Source organism: Alexandromys fortis, unplaced genomic scaffold, assembly GCF_014885135.2.
Source record: "Alexandromys fortis isolate MF-2015 unplaced genomic scaffold, M_Fortis_MF-2015_v1.1 scaffold_341, whole genome shotgun sequence".
Classification (NCBI taxonomy): Eukaryota; Metazoa; Chordata; class Mammalia; order Rodentia; family Cricetidae; genus Alexandromys; species Alexandromys fortis.
This window is the reverse complement of record NW_026068214.1, coordinates 275,227-292,380: the sequence shown is the minus strand read 5'-3', so window position 1 is coordinate 292,380 and position 17,154 is coordinate 275,227. Positions and strand designations below refer to the sequence as shown.

The following is a 17,154-nucleotide window of genomic DNA, read 5'->3' as shown; positions in this document are numbered from 1 at the left end:
GACTTGCCTTGTCGAGATTCCACAAACCTAGTTATTCATTAGTTCCTTCTTTGGCCAAATGTGTGTCTGTGGCCCCTGCGCTATATTGTTGACATCTAAACAGTCCTGGATTTGTAGTGTCAATATTTGATACAGGATGGCCAGGGGCAGCAGAACCTGGGCTGGGGATCAGTTACTCCTATTTATTTATAAAAAATACAGTGAGGTCAGACCTGATGTACACACACAGGTGGGGCGTTTCTGAAAGGCCTGGGGATGGCTAGGTCAGTCTTACAAACACTTAGGCCAGCAGGGGTCAGAAAACAAGCAGAGGAGGAGATGGCTGGTATTTTCTGGAGCCAACAGGATTGGCTTTGCTTGTGCTGTGCTGTGGTAAGGGGTGCAGTATAAATGCGGCCAGCCAGAGGGCCCCAGCACAGCACAGCGTCCAAGGTTTTGTGCAAGCCTCCTCAAGATGAAGCTGCCAGGGCAAGAGGAATTTGAACATTCCAGTGCTCATGAAAATGTTCTTGCTGAGGAACTGGACAGTGGCCTTGGCCCTGGTCCCAGCCTTGGTGGTCCCTCAGACACTGACAATGGGGAATCGGGGGTATCCGAGGATCCTCTGCTCTTCATTCAACTAAACGAGCTGTTGGGCTGGCCCCAGGCGCTGGAGTGGAGGGAGACAGGCAGGTGAGTGGAACCTGGCTAGTTCTACAGCATCCTTCCCACCGCAAAGTAGGATGTTCTCCTCGTATTCTTTCCACGAGATTCCTCTACAATATGGTTCTGAGAGGGTGACTGACTGCTCAGGGAGAGAGACCGTCTGCACAACTGGGTCAAAGGCAGCCACACTGCCCCACCTGTGTCCTAGACATGGGAGGGAGTCTACCAGCAACACTGGCTATCCCTTTATCACAGGTGGATGCTGTTTGAAGAAAAGCTAGAAGTAGATGCGGGCCGGTGGAGTGCCCCCCATGTGCCCACCCTGGCACTACCCAGCCTCCAGAACCTTCGAAGTCTCTTGGCTGAGGGTATTGTACTGCTGGACTGCCAAGCTCAGAGCCTCCTGGAGCTTGTGGGTAAGCTTGGGAGACATTCCATTCCCTGGGAATTTCCCCCCAGATCTTAGAATCTTCCAGAGCCTATCCCGCCCCATCCTACCCTAGGGACTGCTGTTTCTATCACAGAGATAGTGATGGAAAAGCAGGGGAGGTCTCGGCACTTGGCAGGCAGAAGACAGGAGGACCACTGAGAATTGGGCAGCCCAGTTTATGTAGTGAAACTTTGTCTCAAGACAATGTGGGAGGGGGTGGTTCAGCAGCCCTTGCATTTCCTGAGACTCTAGAAGGAAAGACTCAAGGAATGAGAAGCAGAGAAGGGAACCAGGGGTGGGATAGAGAGCTCTCGGGTGGGGGGTTTGAACTTCACGCCTGTTTCTGCAGAGCAGGTGATCAGTGGGGAGTCACTGAGCCCGGAACTGAGAGGACAGCTCCAAGCCTTGCTGCTGCAGAGACCCCAGCATCACATTCAGACCGCAGGCATCAGGCCCTGCAGAGGTGAGAGGATGCCTCTTTGGGCCTAAGATCAAGACTCTGGGATAGGAGGAGCCCAGGTATCATCTATGTTTCTTGAGCCAGGAGTGGCCTCAGCTTGGCTCATTCCTGAGGCCAACAAGATTCATGGGCAAAAGGAAACCAGGTAATGGTGAAGGCGGAAGAGTAGGAGTACCGAGGCCATACCAGTCGGGGCTCTCCAAAGGGGTATCCGTGGCGGCTACTGTGCTGGGAGCTTTGAATGCACTATCTTCTGATGACAGTTACCAGGGAGGCTTGTATTACAGGTATCCCCGAGTAGGCCTGCCCCTAAGGCTTGTGCTCCTAACCACCATGCATTCCTGCTTTGCAGGGCCCAATGCTTTCAGAAATGCTTCTTTTGATGAGGACACACCCATGAAGGTTTGTGGCCCTTCCTTGGGCAAGGCTGGGAGGGAGATCAGGAATTAAGAGATCCACGCTCCACCGGGCTCCTTAGTTGAGTTTCTGCCAGCATTTCCCTCCCTAAATGATCTCTCACACTCTGCCGTCCAGCTCCAGAACCCCTTGAAACAGAAGCTGCCTCCAGGAGCAGAGGCAGCGGCAGTGCTGGCAGGAGAGCTGGGCTTCCTGGCTCAGCCACTAGGGGCCTTCGTGAGACTGCGGACTCCAGTGGTGCTGGAACCTCTTACAGAGGTGATCCTGCCTAGCAGGTGAGGTGACTGAGACTCAGGGCTCTTGGGCACAGAATGAGGGTGGGGGTCTTTGGATCCAGCTCCCCAAGAGTGTCTAGGAAATGCTACCCAGGGGTCATTCTGCAGGGCTGGTGTCCACTAGAGCAGGTAGGGAAGTCAGAGCTAAGTGTCAGAGGCTGTTCTTAGGCAGTGCTGCCCCATGAGAAAGCAGCTTGGAGGCCCCTTTCCTTCTTCAGGTTTTTCTGCCTCCTTTTGGGTCCTCCTACCCTGGGAAGGAGCTATCATGAGATGGGTCGGGCAGCAGCTGTCCTCCTCAGTGACCCGGTGAGTGGAGCAGGTGTTCCTCTGTGTGTGTATCTGTGCGTGTGGAGCATATGTATAGACTCTGATCAGAAATGACAGTGAGACCGGGCGGTGGTAGAATCCCAGCACTCAGGAGGCAGAGGCAGGCGGATCTCTGTGAGTTTGAGGCCAGCCTGGTCTACAGAGTTAGACAGGCTCCAAAGCTACAGAGAAACCCTGTCTCCAAAAAAACAAAACAAAAACAAAAGAAATACCAGTGAGGCAGAGTGTGGTTTTGTGTTTTTTTAACATGGGGGCTGACCTTTCCATAGCTACCAATGTAGCCGCATTACAATAGGCACAGAATGAATGAATGAACAAATGTATGCACTTGTGGGTGAATTATTAATTTCTCTGCCTGTAACTTGTGTGAGTGTGGTTTTGAGAAAATACAAGTGCAAACACATGTAAGAGGCCAAATAATGCATTTACTGTCCACCCTGTGACCTTAAATGCAGCAATTCCAGTGGTCAGTTCGTCGGGCAAACAGTCTTCATGACCTTCTGGCAGCCCTGGATGCCTTTCTACAGGAGGTGACAACTCTACCCCCAGGTCGGTGGGACCGGACAGCCCGGATTCCCCCGCCCAAATGCCTACCCTCTCAGCACAAAAGGTACCTGGGGTCCTAATTCCACACAGATCTTTACCTTGGCTATGGGTCTACCGCGCTCCCCAGCTAAGTTTGGATTTCAGACAGTGAGACTGTGACCTGCATCTATCTTCTCCCGGACAATCTGAGGGCGCCCTTAGTAGCCTCAAGGGGGCGGGGCGTCACGTACTCTGAAGTCAAATCTCACGTTGGCGGGAGATGTCAGAGCAGCTGGGGTTCTCTTTCTGCCCAGACTCCGCTCAGAACTGCAGGAAGTCACCGGCCTCTCCCGTGGGAGTGCAGCCCAGGCAGGGGACAGGCACCACCATGGCCAGCATGCACCCAGCCCGGAGTTACAAAGGACGGGCAGGTGAGGGGAGCTGTGTGGGAACAAGGGGTGGGATCCTACGGAAGAGTAACAGGGGCATCGAAATGTGCAGGCAATGTGGGAGGGGCTCTCCTGGATACAGAGAAAAGCAGGATGCAGGTGCGGGGTGTGGAAATCTGGATCACTGACGACCCACGGGTGGGAGGCTGTTTGGGGGTCTTGTCCAGGACGTGCGCCGGAAGGCATGCTGGTACCCCAGCGATTTCTTGGACGCCCTACACCCCCAGTGTTTCTCAGCTGTGCTCTACATTTACCTGGCCACAGTAACAAACGCCATCACTTTTGGGGGTCTGCTGGGAGATGCCACTGAAGGTGCCCAGGTGCGTGGGTTTGTATGATGGGTTTGGCATAAACTCCGGTGTCCCACCTGTCTGACCTCTTGGTACTGAGTGGGGCTGGGACTCCACAGGACCTTGGGCTCCTGTGTTGGGATGCCAGAGTCCTATGAAGAGCTATGTCCACTTCCAGGGAGTGCTGGAGAGTTTCCTGGGCACAGCGGTGGCTGGAGCTGCCTTCTGCCTGATGGCAGGGCAGCCCCTCACCATCCTTAGCAGCACGGGGCCAGTGCTGGTGTTTGAGCGCCTGCTCTTTTCTTTTAGCAGGTAGGAGACCTCTCTCACCTTTCTAGCCCGTTGGTGGGTGAAGAGAGGGTGAGGGCTTTCTCTGCCCTGGGTTAAGTGGGGAACAGTCATCCCTGACTGTCCTCACTCCCACAGAGATCACAGCCTGGACTACCTGCCCTTCCGCCTATGGGTGGGCATCTGGGTGGCCACGTTTTGCCTGGTGCTGGTGGCTACAGAGGCCAGCTTGCTGGTGCGCTACTTCACCCGATTCACAGAGGAAGGATTCTGTGCTCTCATAAGCCTCATCTTCATTTATGATGCCGTGGGGAAAATGCTGAACTTGATCCGTGCCTATCCAATCCAAAGGCCAGGATCTCCTGCCCAGGGTTGCTTCTGTCAATTCCCAGGCCCAGGAGGTGAGGGAAATTGGTACCTTGGCCAGGTGAGGAAAGAGGTGGGAAATGGACTAAGTTCAGGAAAATGCTGAGTACTTATCCAATAGCCATAAGTTTCCTTTCTGGTTCAGGATCAGTTACAAAATAATTCTACGGAAATCCCAGGACTGTCTTTATTTCTGACAGCCCTGACAGAAGAGTATGGCTTCTAGACATGGGCTATCGGGCTTCCTAAGAGGGAAGTCAAAATCAGACATACCCATCCAAGAATGGCAGCACTGGATGGGGACTGGTTCCACCAGAGGAGCAGAGCTAAATACACCAGCCAGAGAAGAGAGGAAAGGGCGGGACCAGGCATGCCCGTCTCACTTCCTAAAGTCACCAGTCAAATAAATCACCTTCTGAGTGAAAGCAGATAACTAGGGGGAAGGTTTGGGGGGGAGGTCACACTTGCATAGATCCCTCCAAATGGAAGGTAGCATCAGGAATGGGGGGAAGATGTCCCTTGTGGGGAAGGTCTCCAGGGTGAGACAAGGTCTCATGTAGCCCAGTATAGTCTCCAACTGACTATGTAAGCAATGATGACCTTGAACCCCAATCCTCCTGCCTCCCCATCTTCAACTGCTGAGAGTATAAGCATGAGGCATCAGCTATCTAGCTAAAAATGTATCTTTTCTAATCTGTATCTGGTTCTACTCGTCCTGAATGAGACCACTTCTCGCTCTGGTACACACAGATCTGGGAGCTCATGCATTTGGTCAATGTTTGAGGAGCAAGTGTTGTGGCTCAGTTTTGTGCTCAGCACCAGAGGCACAGATGGTAGGGAATCCGGGGGTGAGAGTGTACGGAGTAGCAGTTTGAGAACACTCTTAAGCGCAACAGAACCAGCAGAATGGTCAGAATCAAGAACTTTCTAGTTCAGGTGGAAGAACAAATTAGAATCCTGTGGAGAAAAGCTTCTCAAGGAAAGAAGCTTAGACTACAATTCTCTGCTTCCCAGGAAATGTGTCGGAGTGGACAAGTACAAAGCACAAAGACACAGATGTCTTAAGTGTGGTGAGCGCCTGCGCCTAGAAAGGTCTGAGAAAGAAAAAGAGTTAGAGCTCTTCAGCTCTTCCCACCCACAGAGGAAAGAAAGCTTCATTGGTTACTTGAATTTTGCCTATGCCCATTCCTGGGTTCCTGATGTCTCTGTGGGTTCCCCTTCCTCTGATGCCCACTGTCCAATACCTCCCCACTCCTCTCTGCAGCACCTAGGCCTGGTCAATGCATCCTTGCTGTCTCCACCTGAGTGCATCCGGCAAGGAGGCTACCCTCGTGGTCCCAGCTGTCACACGGTGCCAGACATTGCCTTCTTCTCCCTTCTCCTCTTCTTTACGTCCTTCCTTTGTGCCATGGCCCTCAAGCATGTAAAGAATAGCCGCCTCTTCCCCTCTGTGGTGAGTGCCATTTTCCCTTTCTGTGGGAAAGGTCTGGTTCTGGCCCTGGATCCTGTCTGCAAATGGGAAAGGTTAAAGAAGAAATGGGATGGCAGGCCCAGAGTAAACCGTCCACTGTATGGCCAGGTGCGCAAGGTGTTCAGCGACTTCTCCTCAGTCCTGGCCATCCTGCTAGGCTGTGGCCTTGATGCTTTTCTGGGCCTAGCCACACCAAAGCTCTTGGTGCCCACAGAATTCAAGGTGAGAGCTTGGACAGAAGGAGGAGGGAGAAGGAAGGGGATGGTGGGGCCAGCAACTTTGGAGTAATAAGATGCATAAATTCCATACTTCTCTTCCTCTGAGATGTTTCCTTCATTTATGATAGACACAGTAAAAATAATGGTCTCACAGAGTCGTTGAGTGATAAAATGAGGTATTTCAACAGACACATAAGGAATCAAGAATGCCGTATACAGTTGCTATTATTATAGGGTAGGTGTTGGAGGATGGGATCTGAGCAGTCAGCTTGAGTTTGAATTCCATTTCTGCCTCTTCCTAGCTGGCGCTAGGCATCTTTGTTTGGAGACAGAGTCCCCTGTAGTTCAGATTGACCTCAAATTCCCTACACAGCTGAGACTGGCCTTGAACTCTTGATCCTCCTTTTTAAACCCTCTGTATGCTGTGATTTCAGGCATGCATCACCATACCTCCTCTGAGAATTTTAGTCTATAAAAATGGGATAATTGATAGCTGTTCTCCTATAGGCTGTTTTGGATTTACATATCATAGTGTAGTTACAACAGTGCTTGGCACGGATCACATACTCAGTAAATGCTGTTACAGCTTCTCCCTGCCATGGACGTGGCCCTACCCACTTCCACACACCCTGATCTTCTTTACACCCCTCACTGCCAACTCTGATTCTGTAAAGCCGGAGCTCCTTCTGTAGGACAGGATAGTGTACTGTACCAAACTTTGCCTCGACAATAGAAACCTTTCCCCCTAGATCCCACCAGGACAGGACAGCAAGGGGGTTCTCATGGGGGTAGTTTTAGGGTTCAGAACCCCAACCCCACTACACCTGGGCCCCCTCCCCACTACAGACGCTTATAATCAGAGCAGACGCAGACACACCTAACCCTGCCCCACCTCTGCCCCAGACCAAGGCAGGTCTGAACCTGAGCTGTCCCATTCTGGATTGGGGGGGGTGGGGTGTGAACCTAAGGAGGAAGGCTGTGAATAAGAACAAAGCAGTGTGTGCAGGTTATATTTACCAACTCTTCTTCCAGAGAGAACCAAAGTCCAGAGCCCTTGGCTCCATTCAGATTAGTCCCTTCTTTCTGTTCTCTTTTAAGGCGCTGGGATACATGGAAGGAAGTGTGTGTGTGTGTGTGTGTGTGTGTGTGTGTGAGAGAGAGAGAGAGAGAGAGAGAGAGAGAGAGAGAGAGAGAGAGAGCGAGCTCCCACCTAGAATTTAAGGTCTCTGGGAGCAGGAGGAGGTAGAGTGCCAAGGTGGGAGTAGAGGTGTGCAGGTGAGGTGTTCTCGGAGACATTTTCCAACCTGTCCATGGAATGTCCCCTCAGCCTACACTCCCTGGGCGTGGTTGGCTGGTGTCTCCTTTTGGAGCTAACCCCTGGTGGCTGAGTGTGGCAGCTGCCTTGCCTGCTCTGCTGCTGTCTATCCTTATCTTCATGGACCAGCAAATCACAGCCGTTATCCTCAACCGTGCAGAATACAGACTGCAGGTAAGGCTGCCAGGTCAGGTCCTAGACAAGAGAAAGAAACTCCAGAGTCAGGTACATACGGCCCTTCTAGCTTCCAATCAACCCCCTTTTCCTGCAGAAGGGAGCTGGCTTCCACCTGGACCTCTTCTGTGTAGCTGTTCTGATGCTGCTCACATCAGCACTTGGGCTGCCCTGGTACGTCTCAGCCACTGTCATCTCTCTGGCCCATATGGATAGTCTTCGGAGAGAGAGCAGAGCCTGTGTCCCTGGTGAAGCCCCTCACTTCCTGGGCATCAGGTAAAGAATAGAGTCAGTAGGCTGGAGTGAGAGGGGTGTGGCACATATGGGATATGTGAGTTATTTGGGCAGCTTGAGTTCTGAGTTTAAGCCCTGTAAGAACTGTAGCAGGGAAAGTTGGTGCCTCTGAGATGGGTGAGGGGCCTCAAGAAGAGCTTTATACAGGTGGTGGTGGCACACAACTTTAATCCAAACCCTGGGAGGCAAAAGCAAGCAGATCTCTGTTTGAGGCCAGCCTGGTCTACAGAGTGACTTCCAGGACAGTCAGAGCTACACAGAGAAATGCAGTCTTGAAAAACCAAACCAAACCAAACCAAACCAAATCAACCAACCAACCAACCAACCAACCAACCAACCAAACAAACAAACAACAATCCCAGCCCCAGAAAGAACAGCATTATACATGTAAGGGTGAAGGTAGTCAGGGCTAAAGTGGAGGGTGAGGTGCCACCTAACAGTCCTCACTCAATGTAGAAGCGTACCACGGACACTGCAAAAGACTCCATGACAAAAACAATTATGTAGCCATTGGAAACAGAGTCTACCTGAAATGCATAAAATTGACTGACTTCGTATATTATGAAATGCAACTCTTTATGGCAGTGGAAACTGCTAATTTCCCACCACAATAAAAAAAAAAAAAACCTATGGAACTGGGGATGGAATTCAGTGGTGGTGCTCATCTAGTACATATGAGGCCCTAGCTCTATTCCTAGAACCACTAAAACAAACAAACAAAAGACATAACGGGCTGCTGAGGTGGTTCGGTGGGTAAAGGCACTTCCCGTCACACCTCATGACTTCCTGGGACCTGGGTGGTAAAAGAAAGAACTGAGTCCTGCGAGTTGTCCTCTGACCATCACATATACACCAAACAGGCACCTACTTATGTAATGCATGCACATACACAGTATAAATAAGTAAAATGCAATAGATCATTTTTTAAAAAATCAAACAAAACAGAACAATAAACCTGACAGATGAGAGGCCCAGCGCCCCATGCTGGAGTGCTTTGTCTTTCCTTTCAGTTCTGACAGCGGGCAGGGCCTTTGCCAGGTGACCTATGGAGGGACTCCCTCCTCTCCTCTCTGGATGCCCGGTCTGTACTAGGCCTGGTTAAGGGGTCTAGCCTGGATCCTCCAGGAGCACACTTCTTCCTTCTCCCCACAGGGAGCAGAGGCTGACGGGTTTGGTGGTGTTCATCCTTACAGGCATCTCCATCTTCCTGGCACCTGTGCTCAAGGTACATGTTTGGCCGGGATCAGGGCCAGTGCAGCAATAACAACAGAACTGACTCTGCTTGAATACTTCAGTGTTTTAGGAACTGCATTTTCTTCCCACATGGTTTCCATAATCTTCATGCTAACTAGCCCTGAGAGACACACATACTCTGCAAATGAGAAACCTGAAGGTTAAAGATGTAAAGTAACTTGTAACTGCCCACCAATTTCTCAGATTAAAAAACCCAGACTTCTAGAGCATGGTGGATTATACCTGTAATCTCAGAGCCAAGAGGTTGAGGCAGGAGGCTTGCTTCAACTTTGAGGCCAGTCTGCATATACAATAAATTGTAGAACACCTTGGGCAATAGTGTGAGACCCTGTCTCAAAAGAAACAAAAAAGTGGTAGTGGAGGTGGTAGTGTGTGGGTGTCTGAGATGGCTCAATGAATAAAGGCATTAGCTAACAAGCCTGAAGGCCTGAATCTGATATTGGGCCTAGGTCTACAAGATGGAAGAACTGATTCTAACATGTTCTTCTCTGTCCTCCATGCTTACACACACACACACACACACACAAAGAGAGAGAGAGAGAGAGAGAGAGAGAGAGAGAGAGAGAGAGAGAGAGAGAGAGAGAGAATGTAATAGCAATAACAACAAAAGAAACCAAAATAGACCAGGCACTTAGGTGGTAGAGGGTCAGGAGTTCAAGTTTAAGGCTAGTCTCACTTATATAGTAGGTTTGAGACCATCTTGGTCTACATGAGACCTTATCTAAAAAATAAAGATTTAAAAAATGTACCTAATTTCTTGGCCAGTAGGGTTTCTGTTCTGTGGAGTAGGACAGGGGGATGCCATCATCCCCAGAGTTCTAGAACTGTCCTTGTTCCAGTCTCCCAACAAGCTAAGACTATGTGTGTATTCATATCCCAGAGAAACTTCAAAGCAAAAAACCATTTGCTCTTTCTCAAGGCTTATGAAACTTGTGCTGGGTACCCTACTGTACTTGGTGCCTAAGAGAGGGGAGGAGAAGAACTAAAAAGGAATATGAAACCAAACTTTACCAGAAACTTCACACACACACACACACACACACACACACACACACACCCTATATAATATAACTAGCTGGCTATAGAAGAAAAGGTAAACAAACCAAGTAGCAAAGTAGTCAAGGAGGGTGTGGAAATGTCAGACAAGAGTCACTGGCAGAAAGACAAGAGCTGGAGGTTAGGCAGGGCCAAGGTCATGGAGGCTGGGTAAGAGTACTGCAGTAAGTAGGAAAGCCAGATGGACTGGATTAACCACTTGCTAAGTAGGTTGACTCTCATAAATGGTATACCAGCCACTGCTCCAGGAATTGGAGGTGAGGTATACCGGGGCGATGACATATGTCTCCATCCTCCTCGGAGTCTGGTGATAGAGGACAGATCTTTAAAAGTTAAAGCAATAGGATGACCTCAGATGATAACTCCTGTGAAGAAAAAAATAAAAGTGGGTAAGGTGATTAAGAGCACTAGGGCAGGCCTGGCAAGATGGTTCAGTGGGCAAAAGGATCTGATGACTGGCCTGAGTGCAGTCCCTGGAAACCATGGTGGAATGAGAAACCCACCCCCACAAGTCCATCTTTGACCTCCATATGCAAGCTGTTGAACACATATAGTAATAGCAGTAACTAAATCTTTTTAAATTTTACACAGTTCCAGGCCTACGTCAGGTTGAGTAGTCAGAGAAGACCTTTCTTTCCAGAGTGAAATGAGATGAAGCATGAGTGGATGTAAAGTCCAAGAGAGGAGAATTTGTTTGACTGGTTGGTTGGTTGAGACAGGGTTTCACTGTGTAGCCCTGCCTATCCTGGAACTTGCTACATAGACCAAGGTGGCTTTGAATTTCTATACATTTTCCTGCCTCTGCCTCCCAAGTGCTGGATCACAGGTGTGTCACCATGCCCGGGCATGAGTAGCATTTTAGGAGGAAAGAACAGCAAAGGAAAAGGTCTTGAAAGGGTAAGGAGCAAACAGCAGCATATGAATGGAAAGTGGACAGTGTATGGGAGCATGGAGAGCAGGGGGCGTGTGATGGTAAGACAAGAGGAACCTGGATATGGTGGTACAGTATGACCCCAGCATTCAGGAGGCCAGGGCAGGAGGATGTAGAGTCGTAGGGCAGCAATACTGGATGGAATAAAAAGATTGGAGAGGCAGGAGAGGAGAGGTATGGGCAAGTCACTTCGTCTCTCTAGTTTCTCATCAGTAAGTGCACACACTAATAACAATCTACCTCATGTGATTGGCATGAAAAGATTCAATGAATCAGGTATGTGGGATGTGAAAGAAAAAGAAAGGCCTGGCAGGCTCCAGTCTGAAGGCCTAAGGTGGGGCACCTGGGAGGCTGGAGGAAGGTAAAAGCTCCTTTGCTATCTCTCTACTTCTACTAGTTCATCCCAATGCCTGTGCTCTACGGCATCTTCCTCTACATGGGGGTAGCAGCACTCAGCAGCATCCAGGTGAGCTCATTACAATCACCTAGCAACCTCACTCCTCCCCACACTTGCCAATCTCACTCATGTCCATTATCCTCCTTCTCCTGTACATAGGCATTCTGCTGCCATGCTCCAGATGGAGAGGTCACGGGAGCCTTCTTCCTTTCCCCTTGCAGGGCTTGTAGCTAACAATGGCACCCTCCAAATTAACCCCATCATCCTGCCTTCTTTTCCTCTCATTCTCCCAGTTCATGAAGAGAGTGCAGCTATTGTTGATGCCAACAAAACATCAGCCAGACATGCTGCTCTTGCGTCATGTACCTCTGAGCAGAGTCCACCTGTTCACGGCCATCCAGCTTGCCTGCCTGGGTCTGCTTTGGATTATCAAGTCTACTCCTGCAGCCATTATCTTCCCACTTATGGTAACCTGGAGTTCTGAGAGACTCTGAGCTTGGAGGGTGGCTGAAAAAATACTCCTCTTACTTTCCCTGGTTCTTTCTGTTGGAAATCTTAAGACCAAGAAAATGGCTGGGGGATACTTACAGATTAACTAGTCCTAGAACTCTTGATTCACCAACTTTCCTAACTAATTTGGTCTTGTCCACAACCCCCCGGCCCCGCAAATAACTGAGCTCCTGCAAGGGCAATGCTGACACTTGTTACTCAGTGAGGCACAGAAGAGGAAGTTAAGAGCCACAGGCCTTACAATAGGATCAGTCTGGTTACCATGTACCAGGTGTGTGACCTCAGGGGCGTCACTATCTCTTGGGGCTTCAGTTGCCTTTTATGTACAGTGGGAGTAAACTGCAAACTGGGTATAGAGGTTTTTGCTTGTAACCTGGTACTTGGGTGGCTGAGGCTGATCAAAGTGAGATTCTGTCTTAAAAAAAAAATGAAAGTGGATGTATGGTGAACACCTGTAATTCTCAGGAGGCAGAGACAGGGGGATCACCACAAGTTCAAGGCCAGCCTAGTCTACATAGCAAGTTCCAAGCCAGTCAGAGCTACCAGAGCTGCATAGTGAGAACATGTGTCAAAAAAAAAAAAAGAAAAGAAAAGAGAAGAAAAAGCTAAGTATGATGGTGGGTGATGCACACTCGTGATCTCAACATGAACCCTTGAGAGGTTGAGGATCAGGAGCTCAAGGCCAGCCTGAGCTACATAAAACTTTATCTCAAAAACAAAACAATATCAAACAAACAAAAAGGGTTTACTTCATAGAACTGTGTTATTATCTCACTCAGTGAAATAATAGGAAGCGTGACTGCTAGTCCCAGTGGCTGGCTGTTGCTGAGAGCCCTGGGGCTTGTTTCTGTTTCTGCAGTTACTGGGCCTCGTGGGAGTCAGAAAAGCTCTGGAGTGGGTCTTTTCACCACTGGAACTCCTCTGGCTGGATGAGCTCATGCCAGAGGAGGAGAAGAACATCCCTGAGAGTGGACTGGAGCCAGAGCACTTGTTCAGTAGAGACGGCAATGAAGATGTAAGCTCCAGGCCAAGTCCTTCTAAAAGAACGGGGAGGAGTCGAGAGACTGTTGTCAGAGCTGTCTCTAAAGTCTGGCATCTCATTCAGCCTGAAGACCTCAACACAGTCGTTCTGTTGTCTCTGTAATAATACAGGCAGAGTGAAGGGCTTAGGGAAATCTTCCCCATAGGCAGTTCTGGTTTATGAGCCCATGGAGGTAAAGAGAGAAAGGCATACAGCTCCCTGAGCTATCTTCTCAACCCTGGTCTTTGTTTCGTTTTGAATGTGAATTCCTATTTAGTTCCTGAGCCCCTTATTTAGGCTTTTTTCTTTTTCTTTTTGTCTGTTCCCAAACTATCTTTGAATTTTCCCCCACAGTCAGAATTGATGTATCAGCCAAAGACTCCAGAAATCAACATTTCTGTGAATTAGCTGGAGTCAGAGTGTGGAGACCCCAGGAAACGGACACAGGTGAGGGTGTGGAACAAAGTGCTCCTGGTGTTGAGGGAGGAAGGTGTGGGATCAGACCTTGGAACCTCCTGTTTGCTGGATGGATATCCTTGCTTTCTACTCATATTCCGGTCCCTGGGGAACTCTGGAATTGTGGAGGAAGTAGAAGGAACTTCCCCAGAGGAAAGAATTCCCAGGGGCAGTACTGAATTTTTGCCAGTAGAGGGAGTTCAAGCTTATTCCAAACAGATGCCAGAGAGGAGGAACGACTGAGACGCCGCCGGGGACAGAATACTGGGAGGGAGGAGGGAAGAATAAAGGCTATGCCTTTCTTTGCCCAGGAGCCTCCTCCCTGAGGGCTGGCAAGAACCGTGTTTCCTCCAGACAAGTGGAGGGTTCTCTAGTCCTTGCTCTCTAGCCTTTCATTTTATTTACCCATGTAGCACTTCTGATTTATATCAATATAGAATAGACAAAACAATCATATCCCCTGATCTCAGGAAGCTTAAACTGGAGTGGGAGAGACAAAAACATGGACAATTTTTGTTGTTGTTGTTTTGTTTTTCGACACAGGGTTTCTTTGTGTAGCTTTGAAGCCTGTCCTAGAACTCACTCTGTGGACCAGGCTGACCTTGAACTCACAGACATTCATTGCCTCTGCCTCCCAAGTGCTGGGACTAAAGGCATGTGCCACCACCGCCCGGCAGCATGGGCAACTTTTAGTGGGGGAGTGCTGAATAAGGAAAGAAGCACAAGCCATGAGAGCAGAGAACCCTTGCACAGAGGTGGGGTAGGAGGAAGAAAAGGTTTCTAGTCGAAAGTAGCCCATAATTTGAAATCTGGAGAATGACTAGAAGTGAGTCAGGATAAGATGGAGGGAAAATATCCTATGCAGAAGCCACGCCATGTGCATGAGCTGAGAAGCTGAACTTTCCTTATGGATGACAGGACACCTCTCCCAACCTCTACCTGTCCAAGAACCTCCATCAATTGAAATGGACTTTTGCTTTCTTTTTTAATTGAGAGGGTATTACTATATAACGTAGGCTGCCTTCTAACTTGTGACCCTTCTGCTGTATCCTGAGTGTTGAGTTTACAAATGTATGCCACCATGTCTGGTTCTGCATGTTTGGGTGTGTGTGTAGGAGATGTTAAACAGCAAAAGGAGAATTCACTGGCTAAGTCAGAACAACATCTCCCAGGCTTTCCATATCCTTGTTCCTTGTCCTGCTGTGTCCCTGTGCACACCTGCTTTGGGATCACTGTCTCTCCCAGTTCACAGGTGTTTATTCAGAAAGGCAGAGCACTGGTGGCCTTTGGCTTCAAGGCCAGATGTTGTTGGCAGGGAATCTGAAAGAGTGACGCAGGATTGAAAGGCAGCAGGCAAAGACTAGGTTACCTTTGGAGCTGGGGCCTGGGGTGGGAAGCAGCAGAAGCCGCTGGTTTGTTGCTGTTTAGGGAAGACAGACAAAGCCAGAAGGACCAAAACAGGCTCCAGTCACTCAGTCTTTACACAGTAATGCATCTGAACACAAGTCCTATTTATTTGCTTATTTATTTATTTTTGTTTTTTTTGAGACAGGGTTTCTCTGTTGTGGCCCTGCTAGCCTACTCTGTAGACCAGGGTGGCCAGAGTGAATTCTAGGTATCCAGAGCTGGTACACAGAGAAACCTTGTCTTGAAAACACAGGCAGAAGTGAAGACCAGCAAAACAAAAAGATTTATTTTAATGACTAATATGTTAATGTTTTGTTTTTGATTTTTCAAGACAGGGTTTCTCTGTGTAGCCTTGGTTGTCCTGGAACTGAGAACTGCCTGCCTCTGCCTCCTGAGTGCTGGGATTAAAGGCATGTGTCACCACTGCCCAGATGGACAATATGTTTATTATATGTTTATTGAATCATCCTACGGTATTTTACAACATACCTGTTACTTAGTTACTTAATATCCACTGGGTAGTTTCTCCATATATTTATCTATATCATTATTTTTATTACTTATTGTCTTAGCTGCTTTTCTATTTCTGTGATAAAATACCATGACCAGAGCAATTTAGGAAAGAAAAAGTTAATTTGGGGCTTCCGGTTTCAGAGAGTTAAAGTTGCTGACTGTCACAGTGGGGAGCATGTCTGCAGGCAGGCATGGCACTGGAACAGTTGCTGAGAGCTCACATCTTCTTTACAAGCACAAGGTAGAGAGAGAGAGAGAGATTCAGAAGGGGTCCAGTGTTTTGAAACCTCAAGGGCACCTCCAGTGACACACTAGCTCCGATAAAGCCACATCTCCTAATCCTTCCCAAACAGCTCCACCAACTGGGGACCAAGTATTCAAATAGATGAGCCCATGGGCTATTCTCATTCAAACCACCATATCTGCATATGACAAATAATTTTATTAAGTTGAAAAAATAAGAAAGAGTATACCAAATATTTTCTGCAAGTACAAGAACTTCTGTAGTATAAATATCTAGAAGTGGAATTAAAGAATGGTTAAGAGTATGAATACACCATAATAAAGCCACCATTTGTATATAAACTTAAGAATATTTAAAGAATATATATGTTTTTTAGGGACTGGAGAGATGGCTCAGCAATTAAGGGCTCTTGCAGTTCTTCCAGAGGACCTGAGTATTATGACCAGCTTCCATATGGCAACTTATAACCATTCTAACTCCAGATCCTGGGAATCCAGCGCCCTCTTCTAGCCTTCTTGAGCACCAGGCATGCACAAAATGCCCTTAAATACATACAGGCAAAATACTCATACACATAAAATAAAGTAAATCTTGAAAAACATTTTGTGGATAATTAAAAAAAAAAGAATAATGAGTCAGGTGTGGTAATGTATGCCTACAATCCCAGCACTGGAGATGCTGAAGAGGGAGGATTACAAGTTTGGAGTAAGCCTAGGCCATAGGGTAAGTTCATGGCTAGCCTTGGCTACATAACAAGACTGCCTCAAAATACCAAAACCAAAGAAGAGCAACTAATAACAATGAAGGAGATGGGGATTAGCCCAACGGTAGAGCTCTTGCTTAGAGAACATATGATCCCCAGACACTCCTGCCCTTTTCAAAGAGAGTAGCAATGACGAAAACACCTTTAGGTTAAAAATAAGATATTTTAAACTGGGTCATAAGTACACATCTGTAATTCTGGAACTCAGAAGGCAGTGGCAGGAGAATTCTGAGTTCAACTACATAGTACATTTAAGGCTAGCTTGGGCTGTATAAGACCCTGTTTCAAACACAGCTCTCCCTTCACAAAGGGCTGGTGCCACCAAACCTCCTCTCTAGATCTCATTTCAACCTCTGAGTCTGGGTGCTAGAGCTGGAATATTGGTGAAGGAGCTGTCTAGGAAGCCAGGTCAGCCTCTGGTCTCCTAGACAGGGCCAGGGGAGCAGACCAAAATGGGCTCCCCAGGAGTTCAGAGACCTGGTTCTCATCCCGATGATGTCATAGACTTCTCGGGTCCTTGATGAAGGGCCTTGCCTGAGTCTCAGCTTTCTTTCATGGAAACAAAGATGGTTGGCTGGGTAGATAATTTCCAATTAAGATATGGGAAACTGTCACAGGGATGAGTGTGGCCTCCCCGAAAGGTGCAGATGCTGTTCTC

The 17,154-nt window shown here is 48.4% G+C and overlaps 1 protein-coding gene across 1 annotated transcript; it reads left to right on the top strand.

The window, feature by feature from the left end:
* Positions 1–454: 454 nt before the first annotated feature.
* On the top strand, positions 455–16,801 carry Slc4a9 (solute carrier family 4 member 9). The gene is made up of 22 exons (XM_050130371.1): positions 455–672; positions 901–1,061; positions 1,425–1,538; positions 1,888–1,937; positions 2,070–2,227; positions 2,446–2,533; positions 3,010–3,164; positions 3,394–3,510; positions 3,674–3,848; positions 3,997–4,130; positions 4,245–4,507; positions 5,487–5,539; positions 5,737–5,925; positions 6,052–6,165; positions 7,489–7,650; positions 7,748–7,926; positions 9,097–9,169; positions 11,583–11,651; positions 11,876–12,049; positions 12,952–13,107; positions 13,468–13,560; positions 16,110–16,801. Exons 1-21 carry the CDS (start codon positions 455–457, stop codon positions 13,519–13,521), a joined length of 2,856 nt encoding a protein of 951 aa, XP_049986328.1. The 3' UTR covers positions 13,522–13,560; positions 16,110–16,801.
* The last annotated feature ends 353 nt before the right edge of the window (positions 16,802–17,154 follow it).

Excerpts from the sequence above, each read along its gene's own strand:
- Slc4a9 (XM_050130371.1), top strand. The coding sequence starts at position 455 with ATGAAGCTGCCAGGGCAAGAGGAATTTGAACATTCCAGTGCTCATGAA. Across the intron at positions 673-900 it reads GAGTGGAGGGAGACAGGCAG|GTGGATGCTGTTTGAAGAAA; the intron begins GTGAGTGGAACC and ends CCTTTATCACAG. Across the intron at positions 2,228-2,445 it reads GAGGTGATCCTGCCTAGCAG|GTTTTTCTGCCTCCTTTTGG; the intron begins GTGAGGTGACTG and ends TTCCTTCTTCAG.